Here is a 23,795-nt window from a genome sequence, read left to right as displayed (position 1 = left end):
TAAGGCCTCTTTCACAGTGGGACGTTAAAGTCGTACATTATAAAAAATTATAACGCAGAGTAACGCACAGCAATACAAAGTCTGTGCGACATTCACAGTGCACACGTTGCGTTGTGTGTAACATGTAGCAATATTTAGAAAGTGTTGCATGCTGTGCGTTTAGCAATACATTTGCTGCGTTATGTGTGTTGCACATGCTCAGTAATTTTTTATTTTTTTTAAATGTAATGCATGCGCCGTTTTCGTTTTCTCAGTATGCGACGAAAACGGTGCACCAAGAGACACATAACGCAGTGCAAAATAACGTCTAATTTGATAACCTACATGCGCTGCGTTAGGTGCAACTTTAACGTCGCATCAAACGCAACGTCCCACTATGAAAGAGGCCTAAGGGTTTCATTTTATTAGCCCATCTTTGAATTTTTTTACTCTTATGGGTAGGAACACACTAGGCAGAATTGCATATGCATTTTCCATAGCATAGTACCTAATGTGTTCCTACCCTTAGGCTTCTTTCCCACTAAGACGTTGCGTTAGATGCTACGTTAAGGTCGCATAACGTGCACCTAACGCAACGCACAGTGGGGTAGAAGCTGGACGTCAGATCGAGCCGCGTTAAGCGGCTCTTCACGCGTCCTGTGATGCGTACTAATGGACGCATGCGGCATCACGTGGTCCCGCCAGCCAATCGCCGCTTAGAGCGGCGCTCCAGGAAATAAACACTGCACATCACTGAGTGCAGTGAATATTAATTAGCCATGTGCCTGGCCGCGGAGGAGGAGGGGAGACCTCCTCCTCCAACACTACTGAGCATGTGCAAACAGTCTAACGCGGCTTAGCCGCTTATAACGCGCAGCACTTTGTTTTTGCCTGCTGCGTTACAGTGTAACGCAACGTGGGCACTGTGAACAGCCCATTGATTTTTCATTGCTGTGCGGTGGGCTGCGTTACAGGCTGCACTGACGTGCGCCTGTAACGTCTCACTGTGAAAGCAGCCTTAGGGTCCTTCCACATTGTGTCCTTTGCATCGCAATGGACAATATCACCGCATTGCAGTGCAATTCTATTTCTGTGGGGCTTTACAGAGAGCGAGTTATGACGCAGTGACGCACAGCATGCTGTGTCTTCACCAGGTAATGAGTGTGTTTACAGTGGCAGTAAGGCATAGTTTTATTGTGCTGTATGCTTCACTTTATGTGACTCAACAACCACATAACATGTGGTGCCACTTTTCCGTTCCATTTTTTTTAGAGGGAACACAACGCACTGTATGGTTGCACTGCAGCAGTAAACGCATAGTGTGACTTTTCAGCTACATTGGGATCTGATCGCAGTGCAACTGACTCAGTGTTTAAAGGGACCCTGAGCAGTGACTTAAATTAAAAGATTTCACTTACCTAGCGCTTCCTCCAGCCCACCGTAGGCCGCAAGGTCGCCCGGCGTCATCACGGCACTAAACTGCGCATGCGCAGAACTGTCACGCTGGCCGGCCGTGATGATGCGTAGCGGGCAGCGTGATGACAATGAGCATCAGGATCCAGGAAGAGCCGGCCCGGGTGTCCCCGGTAACGGGAGCCGCCGGAGGGACACGGAGAAGAGCCAGGACGCCGGGGGACCTTGTGGCCTACGGTGGGCTGGAGGAAGGCCCAGGTAAGTGAAATCTTTTAATTTAAGTCACTACTCAGGGTCCTTTAAGGGCCTTTAGGGTTTGTACTGTGTTTAGCAGAAAGAGAAATATCAGCTTTAGGCTCAATTCACAGTGGAGTTATGTGGTGCATCATAATAGGTGTATTGTAATGCCAAATGAAACACTGCAATACAAAAACAATGCGACATTCACAATGCAACGTCTATTGCAGTGCAGTCTGATGGAGTGCAATATCCCAATGCGCTGCATGTAGTATAATGTATAATACGTATCTGATAATTGCCTCATTAATGGTACAGTGAAGCATACTTTTCATTGACAAGTGCGTACATTAAAAAAGGGCGCCTGGAAAAAAGGGCACATGATGTAGCCGAAATTTAATGATTTTGTCAACCATATTTTATCATTTCTTGTTGTAATAAAAATCTAAAAAATATAGTTTATAACACTGAAAATGATAATATATGTATAATTGTATACTATTGTGTATAACCTTTCTTTATCGTTTCTTCATGTAAAAAAAAAAATCTGAAAATATTGTTTATAACACTGAAAACGATAATATATGTATAATTGTATAATATTGTGTATTACCTTCATTTATTGTTTCTTCATGTAATAAAATCCTAAAATATTGTTTATAACAATGAAAAAAAGTACATTCATAATAACTGTAGTAAAACATTAGTATATATAACTAACCTTTTACTACAATTAAATCTAACCCTACTCTCACACAGAACCCTCCCTCTACCTATCCCTAACCCTTAGACCCCCCAGGTGATGCCTAAGCCTAAGACCCTCCTGGTGGTGCCTAACCCTAAGACCCTCCTGGTGGAGTATGTTAAAAAGGGGCGCTGGGAAAAAAGGGCGCGGGGTTTTAAACGATAAACACGGATAACATTTAAAAATATAATGTACTATATTTCGTTTAAAAATAATGTTTTATAAAGTTATAAATCATTAAATAATGTGCATGAAATCGGCAATTGTGAAAACGTTAATCTTCCGTTTAAAAAGTGAAATGTATAATAACGTTTAAAAAAAATTAGTAAGCAACCCTCCCTGTACCTACCTAAGACCCCCCTGGTGGTGACTAAACCTAAGACCCCCCCTGGTGGTGCCTAAACCTAAGACTCCCCTGATGGTGCCTAAACCTAAGACCCCCCTGGTGGTGCCTAAACCTAAGACCCCCCTGGTGGTGCCTAAACCTAAGACCCCCCTGGTGGTGCCTAAACCTAAGACCCCCCTGGTGGTGCCTAAACCTGAGACCCCCCTGATGGTGCCTAAACCTAAGACCCCCCCTGGTGGTGCCTAAACCTAAGACCCCCCTGGTGGTGCCTAAACCTAAGACCCCCCTGATGGTGCCTAAACCTAAGACCCCCCTGATGGTGCCTAAACCTAAGACCCCCCCTGATGGTGCCTAAACCTAAGACCCCCCCTGGTGGTGCCTAAACCTAAGACCCCCCTGGTGGTGCCTAAACCTAAGACCCCCCTGGTGGTGCCTAAACCTAAGACCCCCCTGGTGGTGCCTAAACCTAAGACCCCCCTAGTGGTGCCTAAGCCTAAGACCCCCCTGGTGGTGCCTAAACCTAAGACTCCCCTGATGGTGCCTAAACCTAAGACCCCCCTGGTGGTGCCTAAACCTAAGCCCCCCTGGTGGTGCCTAAACCTAAGAGTCCCCTGGTGGTACCTAAACCTAAGACCCCCCTGGTGGTGCCTAAACCTAAGACCCCCCTGGTGGTGCCTAAGCCTAAGACCCCCCTGGTGGTGCCTAAACCTAAGACTCCCCTGATGGTGCCTAAACCTAAGACCCCCCCTGGTGGTGCCTAAACCTAAGACCCTCCTTAGTGATCACTGTATTGTGTGTAGAATAATGTTTTAGAAACAGTAAAGGATAAAATATTACAATTTACGTTACGTACTGATCGCTTTATTTTGTGAATAATAATGTTTTGCAAACAGTAAGGGATAACATTTAAAATAATGTTTTATTGAAATAGTAAACGTAAATCATCACAAGCAGTTATAAAACATTAAAAATCTTCGGGCGCCGTTGGAAAACGTTATTATTCTCGGGCGCCCTTTTTTCCTGTTCGCCGCCCAGTAAACAATATTTATTCTGGGAGTGAATGGCGGCACCCGATTTGTCCACTAGCCACCTGCGCCCTTTTTTACTGTTTCCCTCCTGGTGGTCCCTAACACTAAGCCCCCCCCCCATAGTGCCTAACCCTAAAACTCCCATATTGTTTATCAAATTATTTTTTAAATCAATATATTTAGTTGTATAAGGAATGTTGTATTTTCCACTATTCCACTAAATATCGTTTTAGTTATGAAACATTATGTAGATAGAAACGATAACTATGGTATGTATGTTTATAAACGTCAATGGCGGCACCCTTTTTGTCCACTTGCCTCAGGCGGCCAAATTTCCTGCTTCCATTAACAGTATGTTTCACTGTATGCAACGCAACACGCTGATTACGTTCACTGCTTTCCCATTCTGTTGCGTTCCTTGAAACGCAATGCAGCTCTAACTGTGAACCTATCCTTAGGCTACTTACACACCAAGACGTTGCGTTTTAGGGGACGTTATGGTCGCATAACGTGCCCCTAACGCAACGTATGGTGGTGTTGAAGTTGGACGTCAGATTGAGCTGCGTTATGCAGCTCTCAAAGCAGCCGCTCCAGGTTAGTGATAGGAAGTCCGGATCTTTTTAAGGATTCGGATCATTTGAATCGGATCATTGAAAAGATCCGGATCTTTGAACCGAATCATTTGAATCATTTTACTAGGGAAGCAGACTGGGTGAAATGACTAGCAGGACAGGACTTTCCCTGCACTGTACATTCTGTATGTTCCTGTTTCTTCCAGACAGACATCCACTGTGAACCGAATCTTTCATTGTGATGATCCGGATGATTCGACTCACAAAAAAGATTCGGCTCAAATGAACGATTCATTCATGATCCGGACAACACTACAGTCCTACCAAGAGTCTCTGCAGTGCAGTGAATATTAATTAGCCATGTGGCTGGCTGCAGAGGAGGAGGGGAGACCTCCTACTCCAACATTACTGAGCATGTGCAAGCAGTCTAACGCTGCTCAGCCCAGTATAACGTACAGCATGCAGCACTTTGTTTCAGGCTGGTTTCACAGTGGGACGTTAAACTTAAAGTCCCACGTTACAGCAGCCAGTAACGCAGCCTAACTCACAGCACTGTAAAATCAATTGTGCTGTTCACAGTGCACACGTTGTGTTACATTGTAACGCAGCATGTTTAAACAAAGTGCTGCATGCTGTACGTTATACTGGGCTAAGCAGCGTTTGACTGCTTGCACATGCTCAGTAAGGTTGGAGGAGGAGGTCTCCCCTCCTCCTCTGCAGCCAGCCACATGGCTAATATTCACTGCACTGCAGAGACTCTTGGTAGGACTGTAGTGTTGTCCTGATCATGAACGAATCGTTCATTTGATCCGGATCTTTTTTGTGAGTCAAATCATCCGGATCATCACAATGAAAGATTCGGTTCACAGTGGATGTCTGTCTGGAAGAAACAGGAACATACAGAATGTACAGTGCAGGGAAAGTCCTGTCCTGCTAGTCATTTCCCCCAGTCTGCTTCCCTAGTAAAATGATTCAAATGATGCGGTTCAAAGATCTGGATCTTTTCAATGATCCGATTCAAATGATCCGAATCCTTAAAAAGATCCGGACTTCCTATCACTAACCTGAGCGGCTGCTTTAAGAGCTGCATAGCGCAGCTCAATCTGACGTCCAACTTCAACACCACCATACGTTGCGTTAGGGGCACGTTATGCGACCATAACGTCCCCTAAAACGCAACGTCTTGGTGTGTAAGTAGCCTAAACGTGCTGCGTTACTATGTAACCCAACGTGTGCACTGTGAACAGCACAATTGATTTTACAGTGCTGTGAGTTAGGCTGCGTTACTGGCTGCTGTAACGTGGGACTTTAACGTCCCACTGTGAAACCAGCCTTAAAGAAAACCTGAACTGAAAATTAAAGTCAAAATAAACATAAACAAGTCATACTTACCACTCGTGTAATCTACTCCTTAATCTCTCTTTCCTTTCCCACGTCCGATTTGTCCACTGTCACCAAGGGAATTTCCCGTCCTCCATTTTGAAAGTGGCCATTACCCCATAACAGCTTTCTGGTCAACACACTGTTAAACTGTACCATTGCCTACTTGAGCCATATGAAAACATAGACATTACTTGGCACATCAGTTGTCCTCTCAGCTATAACTGACAGCAACTGATAAATAACTGACAGCAACCGATATATTTCAATTCTGACAAAATGTTGTCAGAACTGGAAGGGGTCATTGTCAGAAGAAAATGGTGCGCTTCTGAGAGGAACTGATGGCAAGGTAACTATGTAATGTTCATTTGAAGTTACCTCATGTGTTTATTTTAAATAATTTTACTCAGTACAGGTTCTCTTTAAGCTCCGTTTACACTTTGGCTATCATTCATAAAGCATTCCCGCATGCGGAAATGCTGAAAACAACCGACTTTACCAAACACATAGCAAGAAGATCTCCATTCATATGAATGAAAAATAATTACTTTAATAAGGTAGGCGGAATACCCCTATTAAACTTGAAAAGCAGAAAAAAATTATTAAGCCCTTATAAACATCTCACATGCACCATGTCAACATAAGACAATGTATATGCACAAAAGAAAGAGTTGACTCTAGGGTGCATGTGAGGTAAAAAATCAAGTACTTTATTATACTAAATAATAATGGTAAAAAACATTAGAACATCAATAACCACATACAATAACATATAACCGTATTAAAAATGGAGGCAAGAAAAGTGCTGTGCATCATGAAAAACAAATGGAGAAGGGGCTGCAGTCCCCAAACTCCACAGGACTAAATGACCCAAGGCCTGTATAAATATGATTTCATGATGCACAGCACTTTTCTTGCCTCCATTTTTAATACGGTTATATGTTATTGTATGTGGTTATTGATGTTCTAATGTTTTTTACCATTATTATTTAGTATAATAAAGTACTTGATTTTTTACCTCACATGCACCCTAGAGTCAACTCTTTCTTTTGTGCATATACATCTCCATTCATAAAGGCTCTTTCCGCATGAAAAGCTGGCATTACCGAGCAGAGTGATAAATCACCGCCTTGTGCGGTGACTATCGTAACAAATGTAACAAAATGTTAAGTAATAAGTCATAAAGGTTTACGCAAGTGGTATGAGGACAGGAAAAACCACTCCCTTGGATGTGGTCGATAACCATGTTAAGTTAATAGACACAGACCTCCCAGGCAGCTGCAGTAGAGCGGAACACGGAGAAATGTATCAACTCGGCTGCTTCCTGTGTTTCCGCAAGCCTACCGCCTGCCTACCGCCAGCCTAGTTCGGGAAATCTCCGCACAGCTATCGCAACTGGCAACATTTTATGAATGAGCAGCCAGAAGTCTAAAATACAGAAAGCTGTATTTTCCCGCATGGATTTACTTTGCTGACCACACTTTTATGAATGATAGCCATTGGCTATCATTCATAAAGCATTTCCGCATGCGGAAATGCTTAAAACAGCTGACTTTACCGACCACTCGGCAAAGTCAGCATTCATAAAGCCTCTTTCCGCACGGAAAAATGACACTACCGAGCAGAGTGATAAATCACCGCCTTGTGCGGTGATTATCGGTACAAATGTAGCAAAATGTTCATTCATGAAGATCACCGCAAGCGGTGTGAGGTCGGGAAGTACCGCTCCCTCTGATGTGGGATTACCAATGTAAGTGAATGGAGACACACAGACCTCCCAGGCAGCTGCAGCAGAGCGGAACACTGTGGGCTCTATTCATAAAAAAGTTGTTGCGAGAAAACTCCTGGAGGGAAAATACCGCAGCGGTATTTTACACTTCTGGGTGGTCATTCAAAGAAATCTTGCCAGCTGCGATGCAAGAGCGGAGATCTCCCGCTGAAAGCTGGCGGTAAGCTGTCGGAAGGCATGCAGAAACACTTCAGCCGGCAGAGTCCCTCCATGCACTGCTCTCTCTGGGAGGTCTGTCCCATTCACTTGTATGTAATCCGCAAAATCAGAGGAAGCGGTATTTCCCGTCCACATACCGCTTCCTCTAATCTTTATGAATGGCCATTTTGTTACTTTTTTCTAGATAAATCTAGAAAAACACTGGAGAAGGCGGAAATTTCTCGCTCTGCTGGGGGATTGTAGATTTTCATGCGGGAACAGCTTTTTTGAATGCCCACTTTGCTAAATGGACGGGAAAATCCGCTGTTTTGAGCGGAAAACTTGCGGTAAGGTTTTATGAATAGAGCCCAGAGAAATGTATCAACTCTGCAGCTTCCGTGTCTCCGCCTGCCTACCGCCAGCTTAGCTCGGAGAATCTCCGCACTGCTTCCGCACATGGATACATCTTTATGAATGCCCACCCAGAAGTCTAAAAATTCACCAGCGGTGTTTTCCCGCACTAATTCTTTTTACCGACAGCCTGTTCATGAATGATAGCCATTGTCTGCTGCTTTCAGTTATAAAAGACAAACAACTGATGTGCAAGGTAATGTGCAGTGTCAATTTTTTTTAGACTATATTTTCAGCGGTCTGGCAAAAAGGCTGCTTTGTAACGTGGCTTGCAGCACTACAATGCTCCACCTAAGTGCCGTTCAGTGTGCGGCTAGTGCATTGCGGTATAAGGCTTGTGGCATCATGACGCACTGCATGCAGTATGTTACCACAAAATGCATGCTTTAAAAGTGATAGTAACGCATACTTTTCATTTACTGTATCCTTGACTGTATATAACGGATGCGGAGAACATGCGGCACCGCTTTCCCGATCAGGGAACGCAACACAATAGCCACTGTGAACCTAGCTTAAAGGCTCTTTCACATCCTTATATGCGTTGCGGCGTGTCATCGGGATGCTGCGGTGCGACGCAATCAGCGGCGGTAGCAATTAATTAACCCAACGGGAAAACGCCGGCTCCCGACGATTAAAATCTCCCGGGTGCATTGTATCGCAACGCACCGAAAAGCAGCGTCAGGTGTGAAAGATAAAATGAGCGATTAGGGATCGCTTTCAATCGCTAGCGATTTCCCTAAATGCTCTGCAAATGTAAATGGATGGGACAGATTCCACTAGACTAGAGTGCTTGTGATTAGACAAATCGCAATCGCACGACATGCATCATTTGGGAGTGTTTCCCTTGTAATGTAATGTATGGGAGCAGGGAAATCGCTCCCAAAATCGCTTGCAAAGTGCTACCACAAATCGCTAGCGATTGCAAAAGCACTTTCCAGTGGGTCCAAGGCCTAAAACTGAATGTATCTTTCACGTCAGCTTTAACTGACCACACCTGATGCAATCAGGATAGCTCTTGATTGGTTCACCTGTTTGTAAGAAAGTTTTAGTCCTTCGTAAATCTTTGTCCTGTGCACACTACTCTAGATTACAGCCTGCCTGCATTAGCAAACCCGCAATACCGGTAGCAGTACTGTGACGAGCATTCCTTGCTCTACCACCGGAACCGAAGCGCTCTGCCTGCGATAAGTGGGCTCAGCCCCGGCGGAGGGGTGGGGGAGGGTATTTAAGCGAGAGGTCAGAGGGCCGGTGCCGCTATAGTGACAGTGTGGTACGGTGTGTGCGGGGCTGTGACATACACGCCATCATATAGTGACAGTGTGCTGCGGTGTGTGCGGGGCTGTGACATACACGCCATCATGCACAAGGGCTGGAAGAAGTACTTCGGCCAGAAGTCTCTCAATGAAGTTACTATGGACGAGTATCTGGGGAGTCTCGGACTTTATAGGAAACTGACCGCCAAGGACGCTTCCTGTCTCTTCAGAGCGGTGTCTGAGCAGGTGAGAGGAACTCATCCCAATACTGCCTGCATGGAAGATCGCGTCTTCTCCAGCCTGACTATATTGTACAGCTCAGCCTTCACTTCACATGTTTATATAGCAAGAAGCCTTTTATTTGTCTGCCTGTGGGGTGGAAGTGGCTAGCCATTTTTAGGTAGAAATGAGTTATAAAATAAGCTATCTGTGACTTATTTGGGGGATTTTTTTTTTCAATAATGTGGTGACCTATTCTGCAGCAATAACTAAGGGGCGAAATTACTAATTTGCAAACTGTCGACATAATTTTTCAGATAAGCTTAAATATGTAATTTACTATTCTATGAGAATTAGATTTATTGGGGACCAATCCGCATACTGGGCACAGGTGTAGGTGCAAGGGGTAAAGGTTAGTTTGGGGGTAGGAAGGTGTTTGGGCACCACGAGGGGAGGTTCAAGATTTGGTGCCAAAAGGGGTGATGGGGGGGGGGGGGGTGTTTAAAGTTAGGCACCATGAGGGAGTTTAAGGGTTAAGCTCCCCATTTTCAAGAGTAGGGAAGGGTTAGGACATAATAAAATCTTGGTAAATCTCACTAATATATTAATTCAGCAAAATATCTGTAAATTTCCCAATATCCTACTATTCTACGCTCTTTCAAAGCACCTTTTCAGGTGGTCCTACACTACACAAGCTGATTGCACAACTTGCCACATCCATGTATTCTTACAGCCTATACAATGTATCCAAGTTGCATGGAACCTGGCAGAAATATAATTTGAATTGCATGGCAGCATGACTGCTATGCACTTTTCTGTACAGCAAAAATGCAGCAGGATGGCGATAGTCATCAGGAGAAAAAAAATCGTGTTGCATACGTATTGCACTAATGGAAACGTTTGCCTCAGATTCCATTGGGTTGACTGTACCAAGTGTTTTGTGATCTTCAAGCCATTCAAATTTGATCGCAAAATGCGGACAGTGGTAAAGGGCCCTTATGAAATTTTTCTGTGGAAATTTTTTACTACATTAAGGGCCCTTTTCCACTAGCGGCGTTTGCGATGCTGAATCGCAAAATCACAAACTGCTAGTGATTTTTTTAAATCGCTACGGTTTGCACATTAACATGGGAATCGCGGTAGGCAATTTCCACTACCGTGATTCTTTTTTTGTCAAACGCGATCGCGCCGCGGAGCGATCTTTGCCGCGATTTTGCTATGCAGTACAGTGCATAGCAAAATTGTGAATGCAATCGCCGGAGGTTTCCTGCACTTTTGCGATTCAGCAATTGCTAGCGTTCAGCGTGAACGCTAGCGACTGCTAGTGGAAAAGGGCCTTGTGTCAACTTTAGTGGAAAAATTTCCCTCACCTCTGTCCCAGAGACACAAAACGAAATTGCGAGGGAGCCAACAATATCAAAAAGTCAATTTAGCATTCAATTACACTTGTATGCTTTATGTAAAGTGAAACTGAGAAAATAAGGCTATGTTCACAGTGCCTGCACTGTGTTGCAACATAGCGGCTGCTCTGTAATGTGACTTCTTGCGCTGCACCACCGATATCAACATTCACAGTTCAGAAGATACGTTGTGCTATATTGGAGTGCAGCATCGCAGTGGCACGAACTGTGGCAGTGAAGCATTGTTCTCATTGGCTGTGTGCTTCACTATATGCAATGCAATAGGTGGATAACATACAGCGCCCATTCTGTTGCATTCCTGCTGTTTCAGGGAACGCAGTGCAGATCTCACTGTTTACCTAGCCTAAGAAAAAAAAAGAGTCTGAGGATGTTTGCCTCAGTAGTGGGAAGCATCAGGATAGTCCAGAGGCTTCACCATCCTCCTCGACTCCACTGTTCCTGCGCTGGGAACCTGAAAAGCACTCACATGAGGGACATATTTAGCTCAAGGTATGGCCATTGACACGTGGAGTTTGTGGTCTTGGGTGTCCTTTTGATTACGGACTCTCTTGTGAGGGTGTTTTTGTCCTTGTGCTGGATTTATAACTATCCACATTTATCTTTTGTACTAGTCTGTCTAATTCTTTCTCCTGAAGTAAACGCTGCTTCATGAATCGTGTCTAGTGTTACTGGAATTATCACATTCTTGCCTGTACCCACCATTATATTGTACAATTTGTATTCCTAGTGGGCTGCGTAGCCAGGACCGGTTCTAGACTTTTTGCTGCCTGAAAAGTGTGTGTGTGTCTGTGTGTGTCTGTGTGTGTCTGTGTGTGTCTGTGTGTGTCTGTGTGTGTCTGTGTGTGTCTGTGTGTGTCTGTGTGTGTCTGTGTGTGTCTGTGTGTGTCTGTGTGTGTCTGTGTGTGTCTGTGTGTGTCTGTGTGTGTCTGTGTGTGTCTGTGTGTGTCTGTGTGTGTCTGTGTGTGTCTGTGTGTGTCTGTGTGTGTCTGTGTGTGTCTGTGTGTGTCTGTGTGTGTCTGTGTGTGTCTCTGTGTGTGTCTCTGTGTGTCTCTGTGTGTCTGTCTGTGTGTGTGTCTGTCTGTGTGTCTGTCTGTGTGTCTGTCTGTGTGTGTGTCTGTCTGTGTGTCTGTCTGTGTGTCTGTCTGTGTGTGTGTCTGTCTGTGTGTCTGTCTGTGTGTCTGTCTGTGTGTCTGTCTGTGTGTCTGTCTGTGTGTCTGTCTGTGTGTCTGTCTGTGTGTCTGTCTGTGTGTCTGTCTGTGTGTGTGTCTGTCTGTGTGTCTGTCTGTGTGTCTGTCTGTGTGTCTGTCTGTGTGTCTGTCTGTGTGTCTGTCTGTGTGTCTGTCTGTGTGTCTGTCTGTGTGTCTGTCTGTGTGTCTGTCTGTGTGTCTGTCTGTGTGTCTGTCTGTGTGTCTGTCTGTGTGTCTGTCTGTGTGTCTGTCTGTGTGTCTGTCTGTGTGTCTGTCTGTGTGTCTGTCTGTCTGTGTGTCTGTCTGTGTGTCTGTCTGTGTGTGTGTCTGTCTGTCTGTCTGTCTGTCTGTGTGTCTGTGTGTCTGTCTGTGTGTCTGTCTGTGTGTCTGTCTGTGTGTCTGTCTGTCTGTCTGTGTGTCTGTCTGTGTGTCTGTGTGTCTGTGTGTCTGTGTGTCTGTGTGTCTGTCTGTCTGTCTGTCTGTCTGTCTGTCTGTCTGTCTGTCTGTGTGTCTGTCTGTCTGTCTGTGTCTGTGTGTCTGTCTGTGTGTCTGTCTGTGTGTCTGTCTGTGTGTCTGTCTGTGTGTCTGTCTGTGTGTCTGTCTGTGTGTCTGTCTGTGTGTCTGTCTGTGTGTCTGTCTGTGTGTCTGTCTGTGTGTCTGTCTGTGTGTCTGTCTGTGTGTCTGTCTGTGTGTCTGTCTGTGTGTCTGTCTGTCTGTGTGTCTGTCTGTGTGTCTGTCTGTCTGTGTGTCTGTCTGTGTGTCTGTCTGTCTGTCTGTGTGTCTGTGTGTCTGTCTGTCTGTCTGTCTGTCTGTCTGTCTGTCTGTCTGTCTGTCTGTCTGTCTGTCTGTCTGTCTGTGTGTCTGTCTGTCTGTGTGTCTGTCTGTGTGTCTGTCTGTGTGTCTGTCTGTGTGTCTGTCTGTGTGTCTGTCTGTGTGTCTGTCTGTGTGTGTTTGTGTGGTGTGAGAGGATGCGCCCCCCCCAACAATTTGGAATAATCGTACAGAACCCAACAATTTCCACCATGAGTTATAGCTGCTGTGCGCCCCTCCAAAAAGCAAACGCCTTTACTATAGGTAGGTAGCCTGATATAGGTGCCCCCAGTATAGGTAGCCTGACATAGGTGCCCTCCGTATAGGTAGCAAGAAATACTGGTGGCACCCGTGCCTGGTTACCTATACTGTGGGAACCTGCCCACAGTATAGGTAACCAGGCGTTGGTGCCGCCAGTATAGCCTGGCATAGCTGACTCACCACAGGGTGCGGGCCCGGGGTCCTCCTTCGTCACTTGCTGGCGCTGCACTCTCGCTCTCAAACCTCAGAGCAGCAGTAGCATCGAAGAGACCTACACTCTGCCCAGTGACGGTATATACTTCAAATACAGGAAGTGAGCAGTAATGTCACTTCCTGTATACACGCAGTTACTGGGCCGCGTGTATGTCTCTTTGGTGTAAGCTACCACTGCTCTGAGGTCTGTGAGTGAGAGTGCAGTGCCAGCAAATGAGGGAGCTGGACTCCGGACTTTGTGATAAGGGCAAAACCAACGGCCAGTCAGATGTCGGCTTTGGCGCGGGCCCCAACTTTTTGCCGCCTGAACCACACGTCATGACAGAATCTCTCCTACGTGTAGCAGCCAGGCATGGGCTCACGAGTTGTTAAGAGTACCTAAGGACTCGAACTTGTGATTTAAATGAGGCTTAATTGCCTCAGGTGTGCGGCAGGATCTGAAGGGGTTAATTACCCATAAGTCCGTCCTCCCTGCACTCCAAACAGCTTGCATGCGTCCTATTGGACGTGTTGCAAGCCTCACTATGCGCACTTCCTCCTTCAAGCCGGAATCCGACTCCTCAGTTTATGAAACCACGACTCCCAACTCCGACTCCGGGTGCCCAAAATAGTCCGACTCCTTGACTCCGACTCCTTACTCTAATACTTAACAGGGCTGTGGATTTTGTAGAAAAATCATCCGACTTCCGACTCCTCAGTTTATGAAATCAACGACTACGACTCCTGGTGCCCAAAATTGCCCCAACTCAGACTCCTAGACTCCGACTCCACAGCCCTGCTTACAACCTAGGTTTCCGGTTTAAAGGCCCTATTCACGGACTTGGATGCTTAGTTGTTTGCTCCATTGTTATTGACTGATGATGTGGGGCCACGCCTGCAAAACTTTTTTTTTTTTTTGTGAAGTTTTGAAATAAATTACCTTGTTTAACACGTCACCACGTGTAGTTGGTATCTTTGGGAGTAGGTAAGTCCACCACTGCCTCTCCTATTTTTAAGAATTTTAATTAGTTTTATTCTGCTTGCGCCTCTGTTCTCCTGTAGCTGAATGGAATATGTACCGTGTTTCCCCAAAAATAAGACACTTATATTAATTTTTTGCTCCAAAAAGTGTGCTAGGGCTTATTTTCCGGGGATGTCTTATATTGGCACTGCATGATATGTCCCATGCTGGCCGCCTCTTATTGCTGCTCTTTGTAATGTCACAGTACCAATCAGGCACCTGTCATGTCATCCCTGCACACAGTTAATAAACCTGCTGTGTGCAAGGATGACATGACAAGTGCCTGATTGGCACTGCACGATGTGTCCCCATGCTGGCCGCCTGTGTGAAGCCGCTGTACTGAAAGTGTAATCTATCGCTACAATCTAATTGGATCAAGCAGTCTGTCCTCTCATGTCCCTTGTGTGTCCGCGGATGTCCCCTATGTGTCCCCTTCTGTTCTCAGTGTGGCTGTTCTGTCCAGCCCCTTAGTCTGTGTCTCCTCTCCCTGTGTATTAAGTGTCCCCCCTCACTTCTGACCACTGTGTAGACACTCTGCCCGCCTCCTAGACTGTCTCTCCGCTCCCGTTTTAAATGTCCCCCCCTTCTGACCCGTGTGGCCGCACTGTCCAGCCCCCTATCCTGTGTCTCTGCTCCCCTGCATTGTATTCCCCTCCCTTCTGATCCGTGTGTCTGCTGTCCCGCCCCTTTTTCTGTGGCCCTCACTACCCGTGCAAGTTAAATGTAACGGCAGCCAGCGTCTCACTGTAGCCATGCTGCCCGGAGATCGCCAACGCCCTCACTTCTCCAGGCAGCATGGCTACCGTAAGACATGGAGACAGACGGAGAGACAGTCTAGGGGACGGAATATCGTGTACTGCTGCTGGGGATGTAATGTGGGTTTGGGGTTAGGTCTTATATTCGGAGAATGCCTTATATTTAGAGAATGAATGACATTTCAGCTAGGTCTTATAATCAGAGGATGTCTTACTTTAGGGGAAAGACGGTATGTATGTTTTTTATCAATCTTGTTTTATTTGACTCTGTGTACAGTACTGTAATTTGTTTTTCCTTGACAGCTCTTCTACTGCCAAATTCACCACAATGAAATTCGCAAAGCATGTGTGGTTTTTATGAGGAAGAATGAAAAGCTCTTTGACTCGGTGAGTATCAACAAGCTGGCAAGCTATTTTAGTGACTAGCACTTTAACCCTGTATTCTTACATTGCTGGAGTCCAAGGTGAGGTTTTTTTTTTCCCATGTGCATTGGCTGGGCTCTTCACTTTCCTCCCACATACCAAAAATCTGAGGCTGTAGACTCATTGAGCATTTTCTGAGCCCTTTATTGACCATCAGTGCTTTCTGAGCGGTAAAAAAAAAACAAAAAAACGCACAAAGCACTGATGGTCACAAAAGCACTCAAAGTGCTCAGTGTGTCTACAACCTAATAGTTGGCTTTCCTTAACCACTTGAGGACCCACCCTTTACCCCCCCTTAAGGACCAGCGCTGTTTTAGCTGATCTGTGCTGGGTGGGCTCTGCAGCCCCCAGCACAGATCAGGGTGCAGGCAGAGCGACCAGATCGCCCCCCTTTTTTCCCCACTAGGGGGATGATGTGCTGGGGGGGTCTGATCGCTCCTGCCTGCCGGGTGTTGCGGGGGGGGGGCACCTCAAAGCCCCCCTCCGCGGCGAAATCCTCCTCCTCCCTCTCCTACCTGGCCCCCCCTGGTGAACCGGGCTGCACAGGACGCTATCTGTCCTGTGCAGCCAGTGACAGGCTGTCTCCTGTCACATGGCGGCGATCCCCGGCCGCTGATTGGCCGGGGATCGCCGATCTGCCTTACGGCGCTGCTGCGCAGCAGCGCCGTACAATGTAAACAAAGCGGATTATTTCCGCTTGTGTTTACATTTAGCCTGCGAGCCGCCATCGGCGGCCCGCAGGCTATTCACGGAGCCCCCCGCTGTGAATTGACAGGAAGCAGCCGCTCGCGCGAGCGGCTGCTTCCTGATTAATCAGCCTGCAGCTGGCGACGCAATACTGCGTCGCTGGTCCTGCAGCTGCCACTTTGCCGACGCACGGTATAAGCGTGCGGTCGGCAAGTGGTTAAATTTGAATAGACAGACAGTGGCAGCAGGTTATGACTGAAGTGCATACTCATGATCCACAACCAGAGAAGCAGATTGTACTGTAACGGTCAATGGCCTCAATTCACTAAGATTATGCTAGTAATAATATGGCAGGAGAAAACTTACCACCACACAATGATCTAGCCTTACTAACCACTTTGTCCTTTGATACAGTATATCTACGTCAGCTGTGGCTCTCTCCAAGCCACAGCGACGTAGATATACTGACCTGCTTGCAGCCCTGTTGTGCAGGAACAGGTGCGCTTCAGAGCGCACCTCCCGGCACTAACAGCTGCAATACTAATTGGTGAAAGGGAAAATGTTCCCTTGTAGCCAATTAGTAACCCCCCCCCCCCCCCCCCCGCGGATGAACGATCACCGCTGTAGCAAACAGCGTGATCATTCATCTCTCCCCCTCCGTGGCCAGATCTGTAAAAAAAAAAAGATTAGAAAGCAGCCTGACTCACCTTTTCCTGTTCCAGCGATCAGCCTGCAGCCTGAGCCTCCGAACATGAAACGGTGAGTCAGGCTGCTTTCTAATCCTTTTTTTTTTTTTTTTTTTTTTTTTACAGATCTGGCCACTGAGGGGGCTGCCTGGGTGGGGGGTGGGACATCTGGCTGGCCCCTATGGGGGTTGTTGAACCCCTGGTGGGGGGTAAAATGTGCAGCTGGGGGGGGGGGGGGAGGATAAAGTAAGAGGGGATACAATTTTAATTATGTGCATAATTTTATACTGGGGGCAGATCTGGCTATAATGGTGGGGGGGCCCTAATCCAGGGTGCACCCGCTAATCCTGAGGGCGCATCTGGCTATAATGGGGGACCATTATTCCTGGGGACACATTTAGTTATGAGGGGCAGTAATCCTGGGGATACATCTCTGTCTATACTGGGAGGTGCCAAACAGAGGACACATCGGGCTATACTGGGGGTGACTGATATTGGGGACACATCTGGCTATGGGGGGGGGGAGGGGGGGGGTCTGATACTCAGGACACATTTTGCTATCTATACTGGGGGACAGAATACTGGTGACATGTTTTCATCTTCTGTGGCACTTTTTATTTTTAAACTGGAATTGATAAAAACTGAGCAAAAATGCATTTTTTTCATTTTTCCCCTCTTTTTCCCATTAAAATGCATAGAAAAAATTGTTTGGTCTAGGGACAAAATACCCACCAATGAAAGTCTAGTTTGTCCTGAAAAGAACGATGCCTAGATCATTTAGGTGTCGTGAGTAGGGATAAAGTTATGGCTGATTAAAAAGGGACATAGCTAAAACGTCAAAATTGCTCTGGTCAATAAGGGGAAAACAAGGTCTGAATGCGAAGTGGTTAAAGGGACCCTGAGCAGTGCCTGAAATAAAAATGTTATACTTACCTGGTGCTTCTTCCAGCCCACTGTAGATGGCGACGTCCTCCGGGCTCCTCTCCGTGTGCCTCTGCCGACCCCTGTCATCGGCGTCACCCGGGACGGGTGTCGGGGCGGCTCTTCCTGGTTCCTGACGCTAAACTACGCATGCGCAGAACTGTCACATTGGCCACCATGATGACACCATGCGGCAGGAACCAGGAAGAGCCGGCCCGACTGTGTCGCTGGTAATGGGGGCTGGCGAAGACACACGGAGAGGACGCCAGGAGACCTCACCGCCTACAGTGGGCTGGAAGAAGCCCTAGGTAAGTGTAATCTTTTAATTTCAGGCACTGCTCAGGGTCCCTTTAAGGTGTAGTGATAAGTTTTCACAGTGAGAAAGTTGTCTTATCACTTTAGTCCTTAAGTTATCTCCTCTGTAGTTATTTTCACATGCAGTTAATTAACTCTTTAACTTTAGAATTCTGAAGTTATTTTAAGGATTGAAGTTAATTTTAGAGATCTCTTCTTAAAGACAGAAGCGTTAACTTTAGGTTTGCCTGAGGTAAAATGTTTCCTTAATACTACATGCCTTATCACCATGGTGATCACTCTAGAAATGTTATTAAAGACAGGAGATAAGCTTAGGGCTCGTTTCCACTATCGCGAATCTGCATGCGTCCAACGCATGCAGATCCGCACATGTAATACAAGTGGATGTGCCTGTTTCCACTGTAGCGTTGTTGAGGTGCGTTTTTTTCAGCGTGAAAAAAACGCACAAAAGAGCCAACGATTTCGCCTGCGTCGGGAATCCGTGCGAATCGCCGCTAATGTATTTAATAGTAAAAACGCATGCGTTTGTTACATGCGTTTTTACCCGCGATTTTGCGTGCGATTTCGCACCTTTTTCAATTTTATTTAGCCCTGGCAGTGTCATGGTTAATTTCGCATGGCACCCTGCCATGCGAAATCGCATGCGAAATCGCGGGTAAAAACGCATGTGGAAACGCATCCGCATGCGTTTTTACAAGCGTCGGAATGCGGCCGAAATCGCGTCGCAACAGTGGGAACGAGCCCTCAGTGAATTGAGGCCAATGTCTTAGCTCTTGGAGGAGAAAATGATTATGGGTAGACCTTGAGCCTTAAAAGCAGAGATGACTGTAAACCTTAGGCCCCGTTTATACTTAATCGGTTGCTCTGTTATAACTGAAAGAAAACGGATTTTAAAAGTAATGCCCATGTTTTCCTATGGCACCGTTCACACTTAAATAGGAACTCCAGTGAAAATAATGTAATAAAAAAGTGCTTAATTTTTACAATAATTATGTATAAATGATTAAGTCAGTGGCTGCCCATTGTAAAATCTTTTAAATCCCTGATTTATATTCTGACATTTACAGTATCACATGGTGACATTTTTACTGCTGGCAAGTGATGTAGCTGCTGCTTGCTGTTTTGGCAGTTGGAAACAGCTGTAAACAGCTATTTCCCACAATGCAACAGGGTTCACAGACAGGAAACTGCCAAGAGTACGTACTCAGAATTTCTTTGTGGGAGGGGTTTCACCACAAAATCAGCCATACAGCGCCCCCTGATGGTCTGTTTGTGAAAAGGAATAGATTTCTCATGTAAAAGGGGGTATCTGCTACTGATTGGGATAAAGTTCAATTCTTGGTCTGAGTTTCTCTTTAACGTGTTTTAACTGAAATCTTTTTCGCAATGCACTGCTATGGAAAAAAATAGGTACTAATGGGTAGTAACGCACACCAACTGATTAAGTGTAAATGGGCCCTTAGACCTTCAGATTGCTCTTGCCTTCGACCATCACAGGGTTGGAACTTAACCACTTCACCACTGAGGGGTTTTACCACTTGAACACCAGAGCAATTTTCACCTTTCAGCGCTCTTTCCATTCATTCGTCTATAACTTTATTATTACTTATCGCAATGAAATGAACTATATCTTGTTTTTTTTTCGCCACCAATTAGGCTTTCTTTAGGTGGGACATTATGCCAAGAATTATTTTATTCTAAATGTGTTTTAATGGGAAAATAGGAAAAAATGTGGGACTTTTTTTTTTTTTTTTTCAGTTTTCATCCATTATGGTTTTTAACCCATTCGCGTTCCGTCGTTTTCACTTGAGCAATGTTCACCTCCCATTGATTAGCCTATAACTTTCACTACTTATCACAATGAACTGATCTATATCTTGTTTTTTCCACCACCAATTAGGCTTTCTTTGGGGGGGTACATAAGAGCCACTTTACTGTAAATGCGTTTTAACAGGAAAAATAAGAAAAAATGGAAAAAATGCATTATTTCTCAGTTTTCAGCCATTATAGTTTTAAAATACATGCCTCCATAATTAAAACTCATGTATTGTATTTGCCCATATGTCCCGGTTATTACACCGTTAAAATTATGTCCCTATCACAATGTATGGCGACAATATTTTATGTGGAAATAAAGGTGCATTTTTTCTGTTTTCCATCTATCACTATTTACAAGTTTAAAATAAAAAAAAAATATAGAAATATTTCATCTTTACATTGATATTTAAAAAGTTTAGACCCTTAAAGCGGAATATAACCCTGCATTTCAACTTTGCTCTAAAACACTATTTACAGTATATAATATGCAACCAGCATTTTTTTTTTTAATAGACCAGCATTGGAAGGGTTACACAGGGCTTTAAAGTTCCTGGAGATTTCTGCAGACTCATCCGAGGCTCAGATAGTTACATTTTGTTTACATAAATGTATCTAAGTGTTGAATGTTACACACTTTGGCTGTCCTCCAGCTCAGTCAGAGAGATAAGTCACGTTCAACACTTAGATACATTTATGTAAACAAAATGTATCTATTTCAGCTTCGGATGCGTCTGCAGAAATCTCCAGGAACTTTAAAGCCCTGTGTAATCCTTCCAATGCTGGTCTAGTAAAAAAAAAAATGCTGGTTGCATATAAAATACTGTAAATAATGTTTTAGAGCAAAGTTGAAATGCAGGGTTATATTCCGCTTTAAGTAAATATTTACAATTTTTTTTTATTGTAATGGTTTTTTTTTTTGGTTTTTTTTTATATTAAACATTTTATTTGGGTATTTTTGGGAGGGTGGGATGTAAAAAATAATTTTATAATGTAAATGTGTGTTTAGTTTTATTTTTTTTACTTTTAGTTGTAGTTTTACTTTTTGGTCACAAGATGGCATGCCATGAGTTTGTTTACATGACATCACTCTAAGCCAGGCATGGGCAAACTTGGCCCTCCAGCTGTTGAGGAACTACAATTCCCACAATGCATTGCAGGAGTCTGACAGCCACAGTCATGACTCATAAAGGCAAATGCATTGTGGGATTTGTAGTTCCTTAACAGCTGGAGGGCCAAGTTTGCCCATGCCTGCTCTAAGCGTAACATACGCTTACAGAGACGCATGGGGGAGGGAGTGCACATGGTTCCTGGACGTAGGAACTACGTCCAGGAACTAAAATGGGTTAAATAATGCATGCTACTGTATTTAAAACCCATGAAATGTTTTTGCCCATTTGTCCCAGTTATAAAACCGTTTAAATGATGTCCCTATCACAATGTTTGGCGCCAATATTTTATTTTGAAATGGTGCATTTTTTTTTCAGTTTTGCGTCCATCCCTAATTACAAGCCCGTAGTTTATAAAGTAACAGTGTTATACCCTCTTGACATAAATATTTAAAAATTTCAGTCCCTAAGGTAACTATTTGTTTTGTTTTTATTGTATTTTTTTTTTTATTACAAAAATAAAAAAATTGGGGAGTGTGGGAGGTAATGAGTTAATTTATTGTGTAAAACTAATGTATTTGTATATGTAAAATGCTTTAGGGTGTAGTTTTACTATTGAGTAAAACTTTTTTACTAGTTTTACAGTGAGTTTGTGTTCATGCGACCTGTAAGCACTACGAGGCTGGGCAAACCACAATGATCGCGCTGTTTCTCATAGAAGCAGCAGATCATTGCGGGGGCTTAGATCCAGGAACGGGAATGGATTTTCCCATTCATTGATCTCTGGGCGAGCGGGTGGCGGCGTGCGGGAGCGCGGACAGCGGCGGTAGCGCGGGAGGTACGGATTTCTCCGTCCCTTGGTTTTTAAGGGGAGAAAAAGGGATGGAGAAATTCGTACCGTGGGGGGTAAAGTGGTTAAAGTAGACCTGAACTGAAAGGGATATTCAGTCATTTATTTACTTTTTAACCCTCCTGGCGGTTTGCTAAAAAATCGCCAGGGGGCAGCAAATCTTTTTTTTTTTTAAAAATGTTTTAATTTTTTTTTTTTTTTCATGTAGCGAGACAAAGTCTCGCTACATGATAGCCGCTGCTCAGCGGCATCCCCCCAGCCCCTCCGGTCGCCACCGGCGATCAGGAGATCCCGTTCAAAGAACGGGATCTCCTGGAGGGCTTCCCCCGTCGCCATGGCGACGTGACGTCAAAGGGGATTCCTATCCACCCCATAGAGCTGCCTGGCACTGATTGGCCAGGCAGCGCACGGGGTCTGGGGGGGGGGGGGGCTGCGGCGCGGCGGATCGGCGGGGTAGCGGCGGCGATCGGGCACTGCACGCAGCTAGCAAAAAAAAAATTATGCAAATCGGCCCAGCGGGGCCTGAGCGGTGCCTTCCGGCGGCATAGCCCGAGCTCAGCTCGGGCTTACCGCCAGGAAGGTTAAACATTGGAAATCGTCAGGCTGTCCTGCTGATCCTCTGCCTCCAATACTTTTAACCATAGACCCTGAACAAGCATGTCAATTAGGGGTTTCTGTCTGAAGTCTGACTGGATTAGCCACATGCTTGTTTCATGTGTGTGATTCAGACACTACTGATGCAGAAAAGATCAGCAGAATGTTAGGCAATTGATATTGTTTAAAGGAGGAAAAAAATGGCATCCTCCATATCCCTCTAACTTCAGGTGTACTTTATTGACCTAACAGTCCGGCATGAAATTTGGATGCAGCCTATTTCAATAGCTACCTGTCTTGTGCGGTCTTCCGACCTCTTGAAGTCTCTTGTGCATGCTCTGCTCTCAGCACCTCCCCACAGTATCACAGTGTAGGGGCAAACATCAGAACATGCCCAAGAGACTTGAGGAAAGCAGTGCAGTCAGCCTCTTTACGGCTAGCTCTGCAAGGTGAAGTGATAACCTGGCCCCAGCCCTCTCACCACCCAAGACCTGGCACGTTGTGGCCTGTGTGCAAAGATCTTCTGCATGTCAAGGTAGTGGGTAATAAAAAGCAACTTCAAAAATCTGATGTGGGCATCCTTTTTATGTGCACAAAAAATGAAGAAAAACATGTGCTGATGCCAGATTTTAGCTTGCTGCTCTGTGCGTCCGATTTTAAATGCAAAGATGAAAATTACAAGAAGCCTTACACACTAGAGTACTATTGCCTTGTGTACAAGGAAGTGAAATTTTAATGTTCTGACGATTAAAAAAATGGCTGATTGCAAATTGAAATTTGAAGATCAGAGTTGAAAGAGTTGAACTTCAAGTACATTACAATGTTAAATATCAGCGCAACATTCACAAAAACATAGGAAATTGCATGAAAGGAAAAGCAGCCAAAGTCCAACACTTCAGTATAGCGTCTTCAAAACAAGTCTATAAAATCTTCAGCGCTATTCAAACAACTCCACCACCACAAGCACCATAAATCTAGATGCGCTTACCAGATTGTTACAGACCTTAATTACAGGGTCTGCAACACAGCATGATAGGTCAGTGGCCGGTATCTTCCCAACTGGCCTCTCCCAATACAGGTGTCCACAATAATTTGTAAGCTTTCACATAGGACAGTTCCCCGGATCAGGCATGAAAAAATGATATACTCATCTAAGTGTATCAATCTTAGTTTACTAGCAAATTCAATTTAAAATTCCTCCCTACATCCTCCAGGATGGCCCTCCTGAGATTGTGTAA

The 23,795-nt window shown here is 45.1% G+C and overlaps 1 protein-coding gene across 1 annotated transcript in view; it reads left to right on the top strand.

The window, feature by feature from the left end:
* Window positions 1-23,795, top strand: part of ALG13 (ALG13 UDP-N-acetylglucosaminyltransferase subunit) — a 211,349-nt gene that overhangs the window by 52,962 nt on the left and 134,592 nt on the right. The window contains exons 8-9 of the mRNA XM_068247910.1: window positions 9,351-9,537; window positions 15,461-15,544. Of these exons, the coding sequence (XP_068104011.1) occupies window positions 9,351-9,537; window positions 15,461-15,544 (271 nt within the window). The remainder of the gene's footprint in view (window positions 1-9,350; window positions 9,538-15,460; window positions 15,545-23,795) is intronic.

Source organism: Hyperolius riggenbachi, chromosome 8 (assembly GCF_040937935.1).
Source record: "Hyperolius riggenbachi isolate aHypRig1 chromosome 8, aHypRig1.pri, whole genome shotgun sequence".
NCBI lineage: Eukaryota > Metazoa > Chordata > Amphibia > Anura > Hyperoliidae > Hyperolius > Hyperolius riggenbachi.
This window is presented reverse-complemented; position numbering and strand designations above follow the sequence as displayed.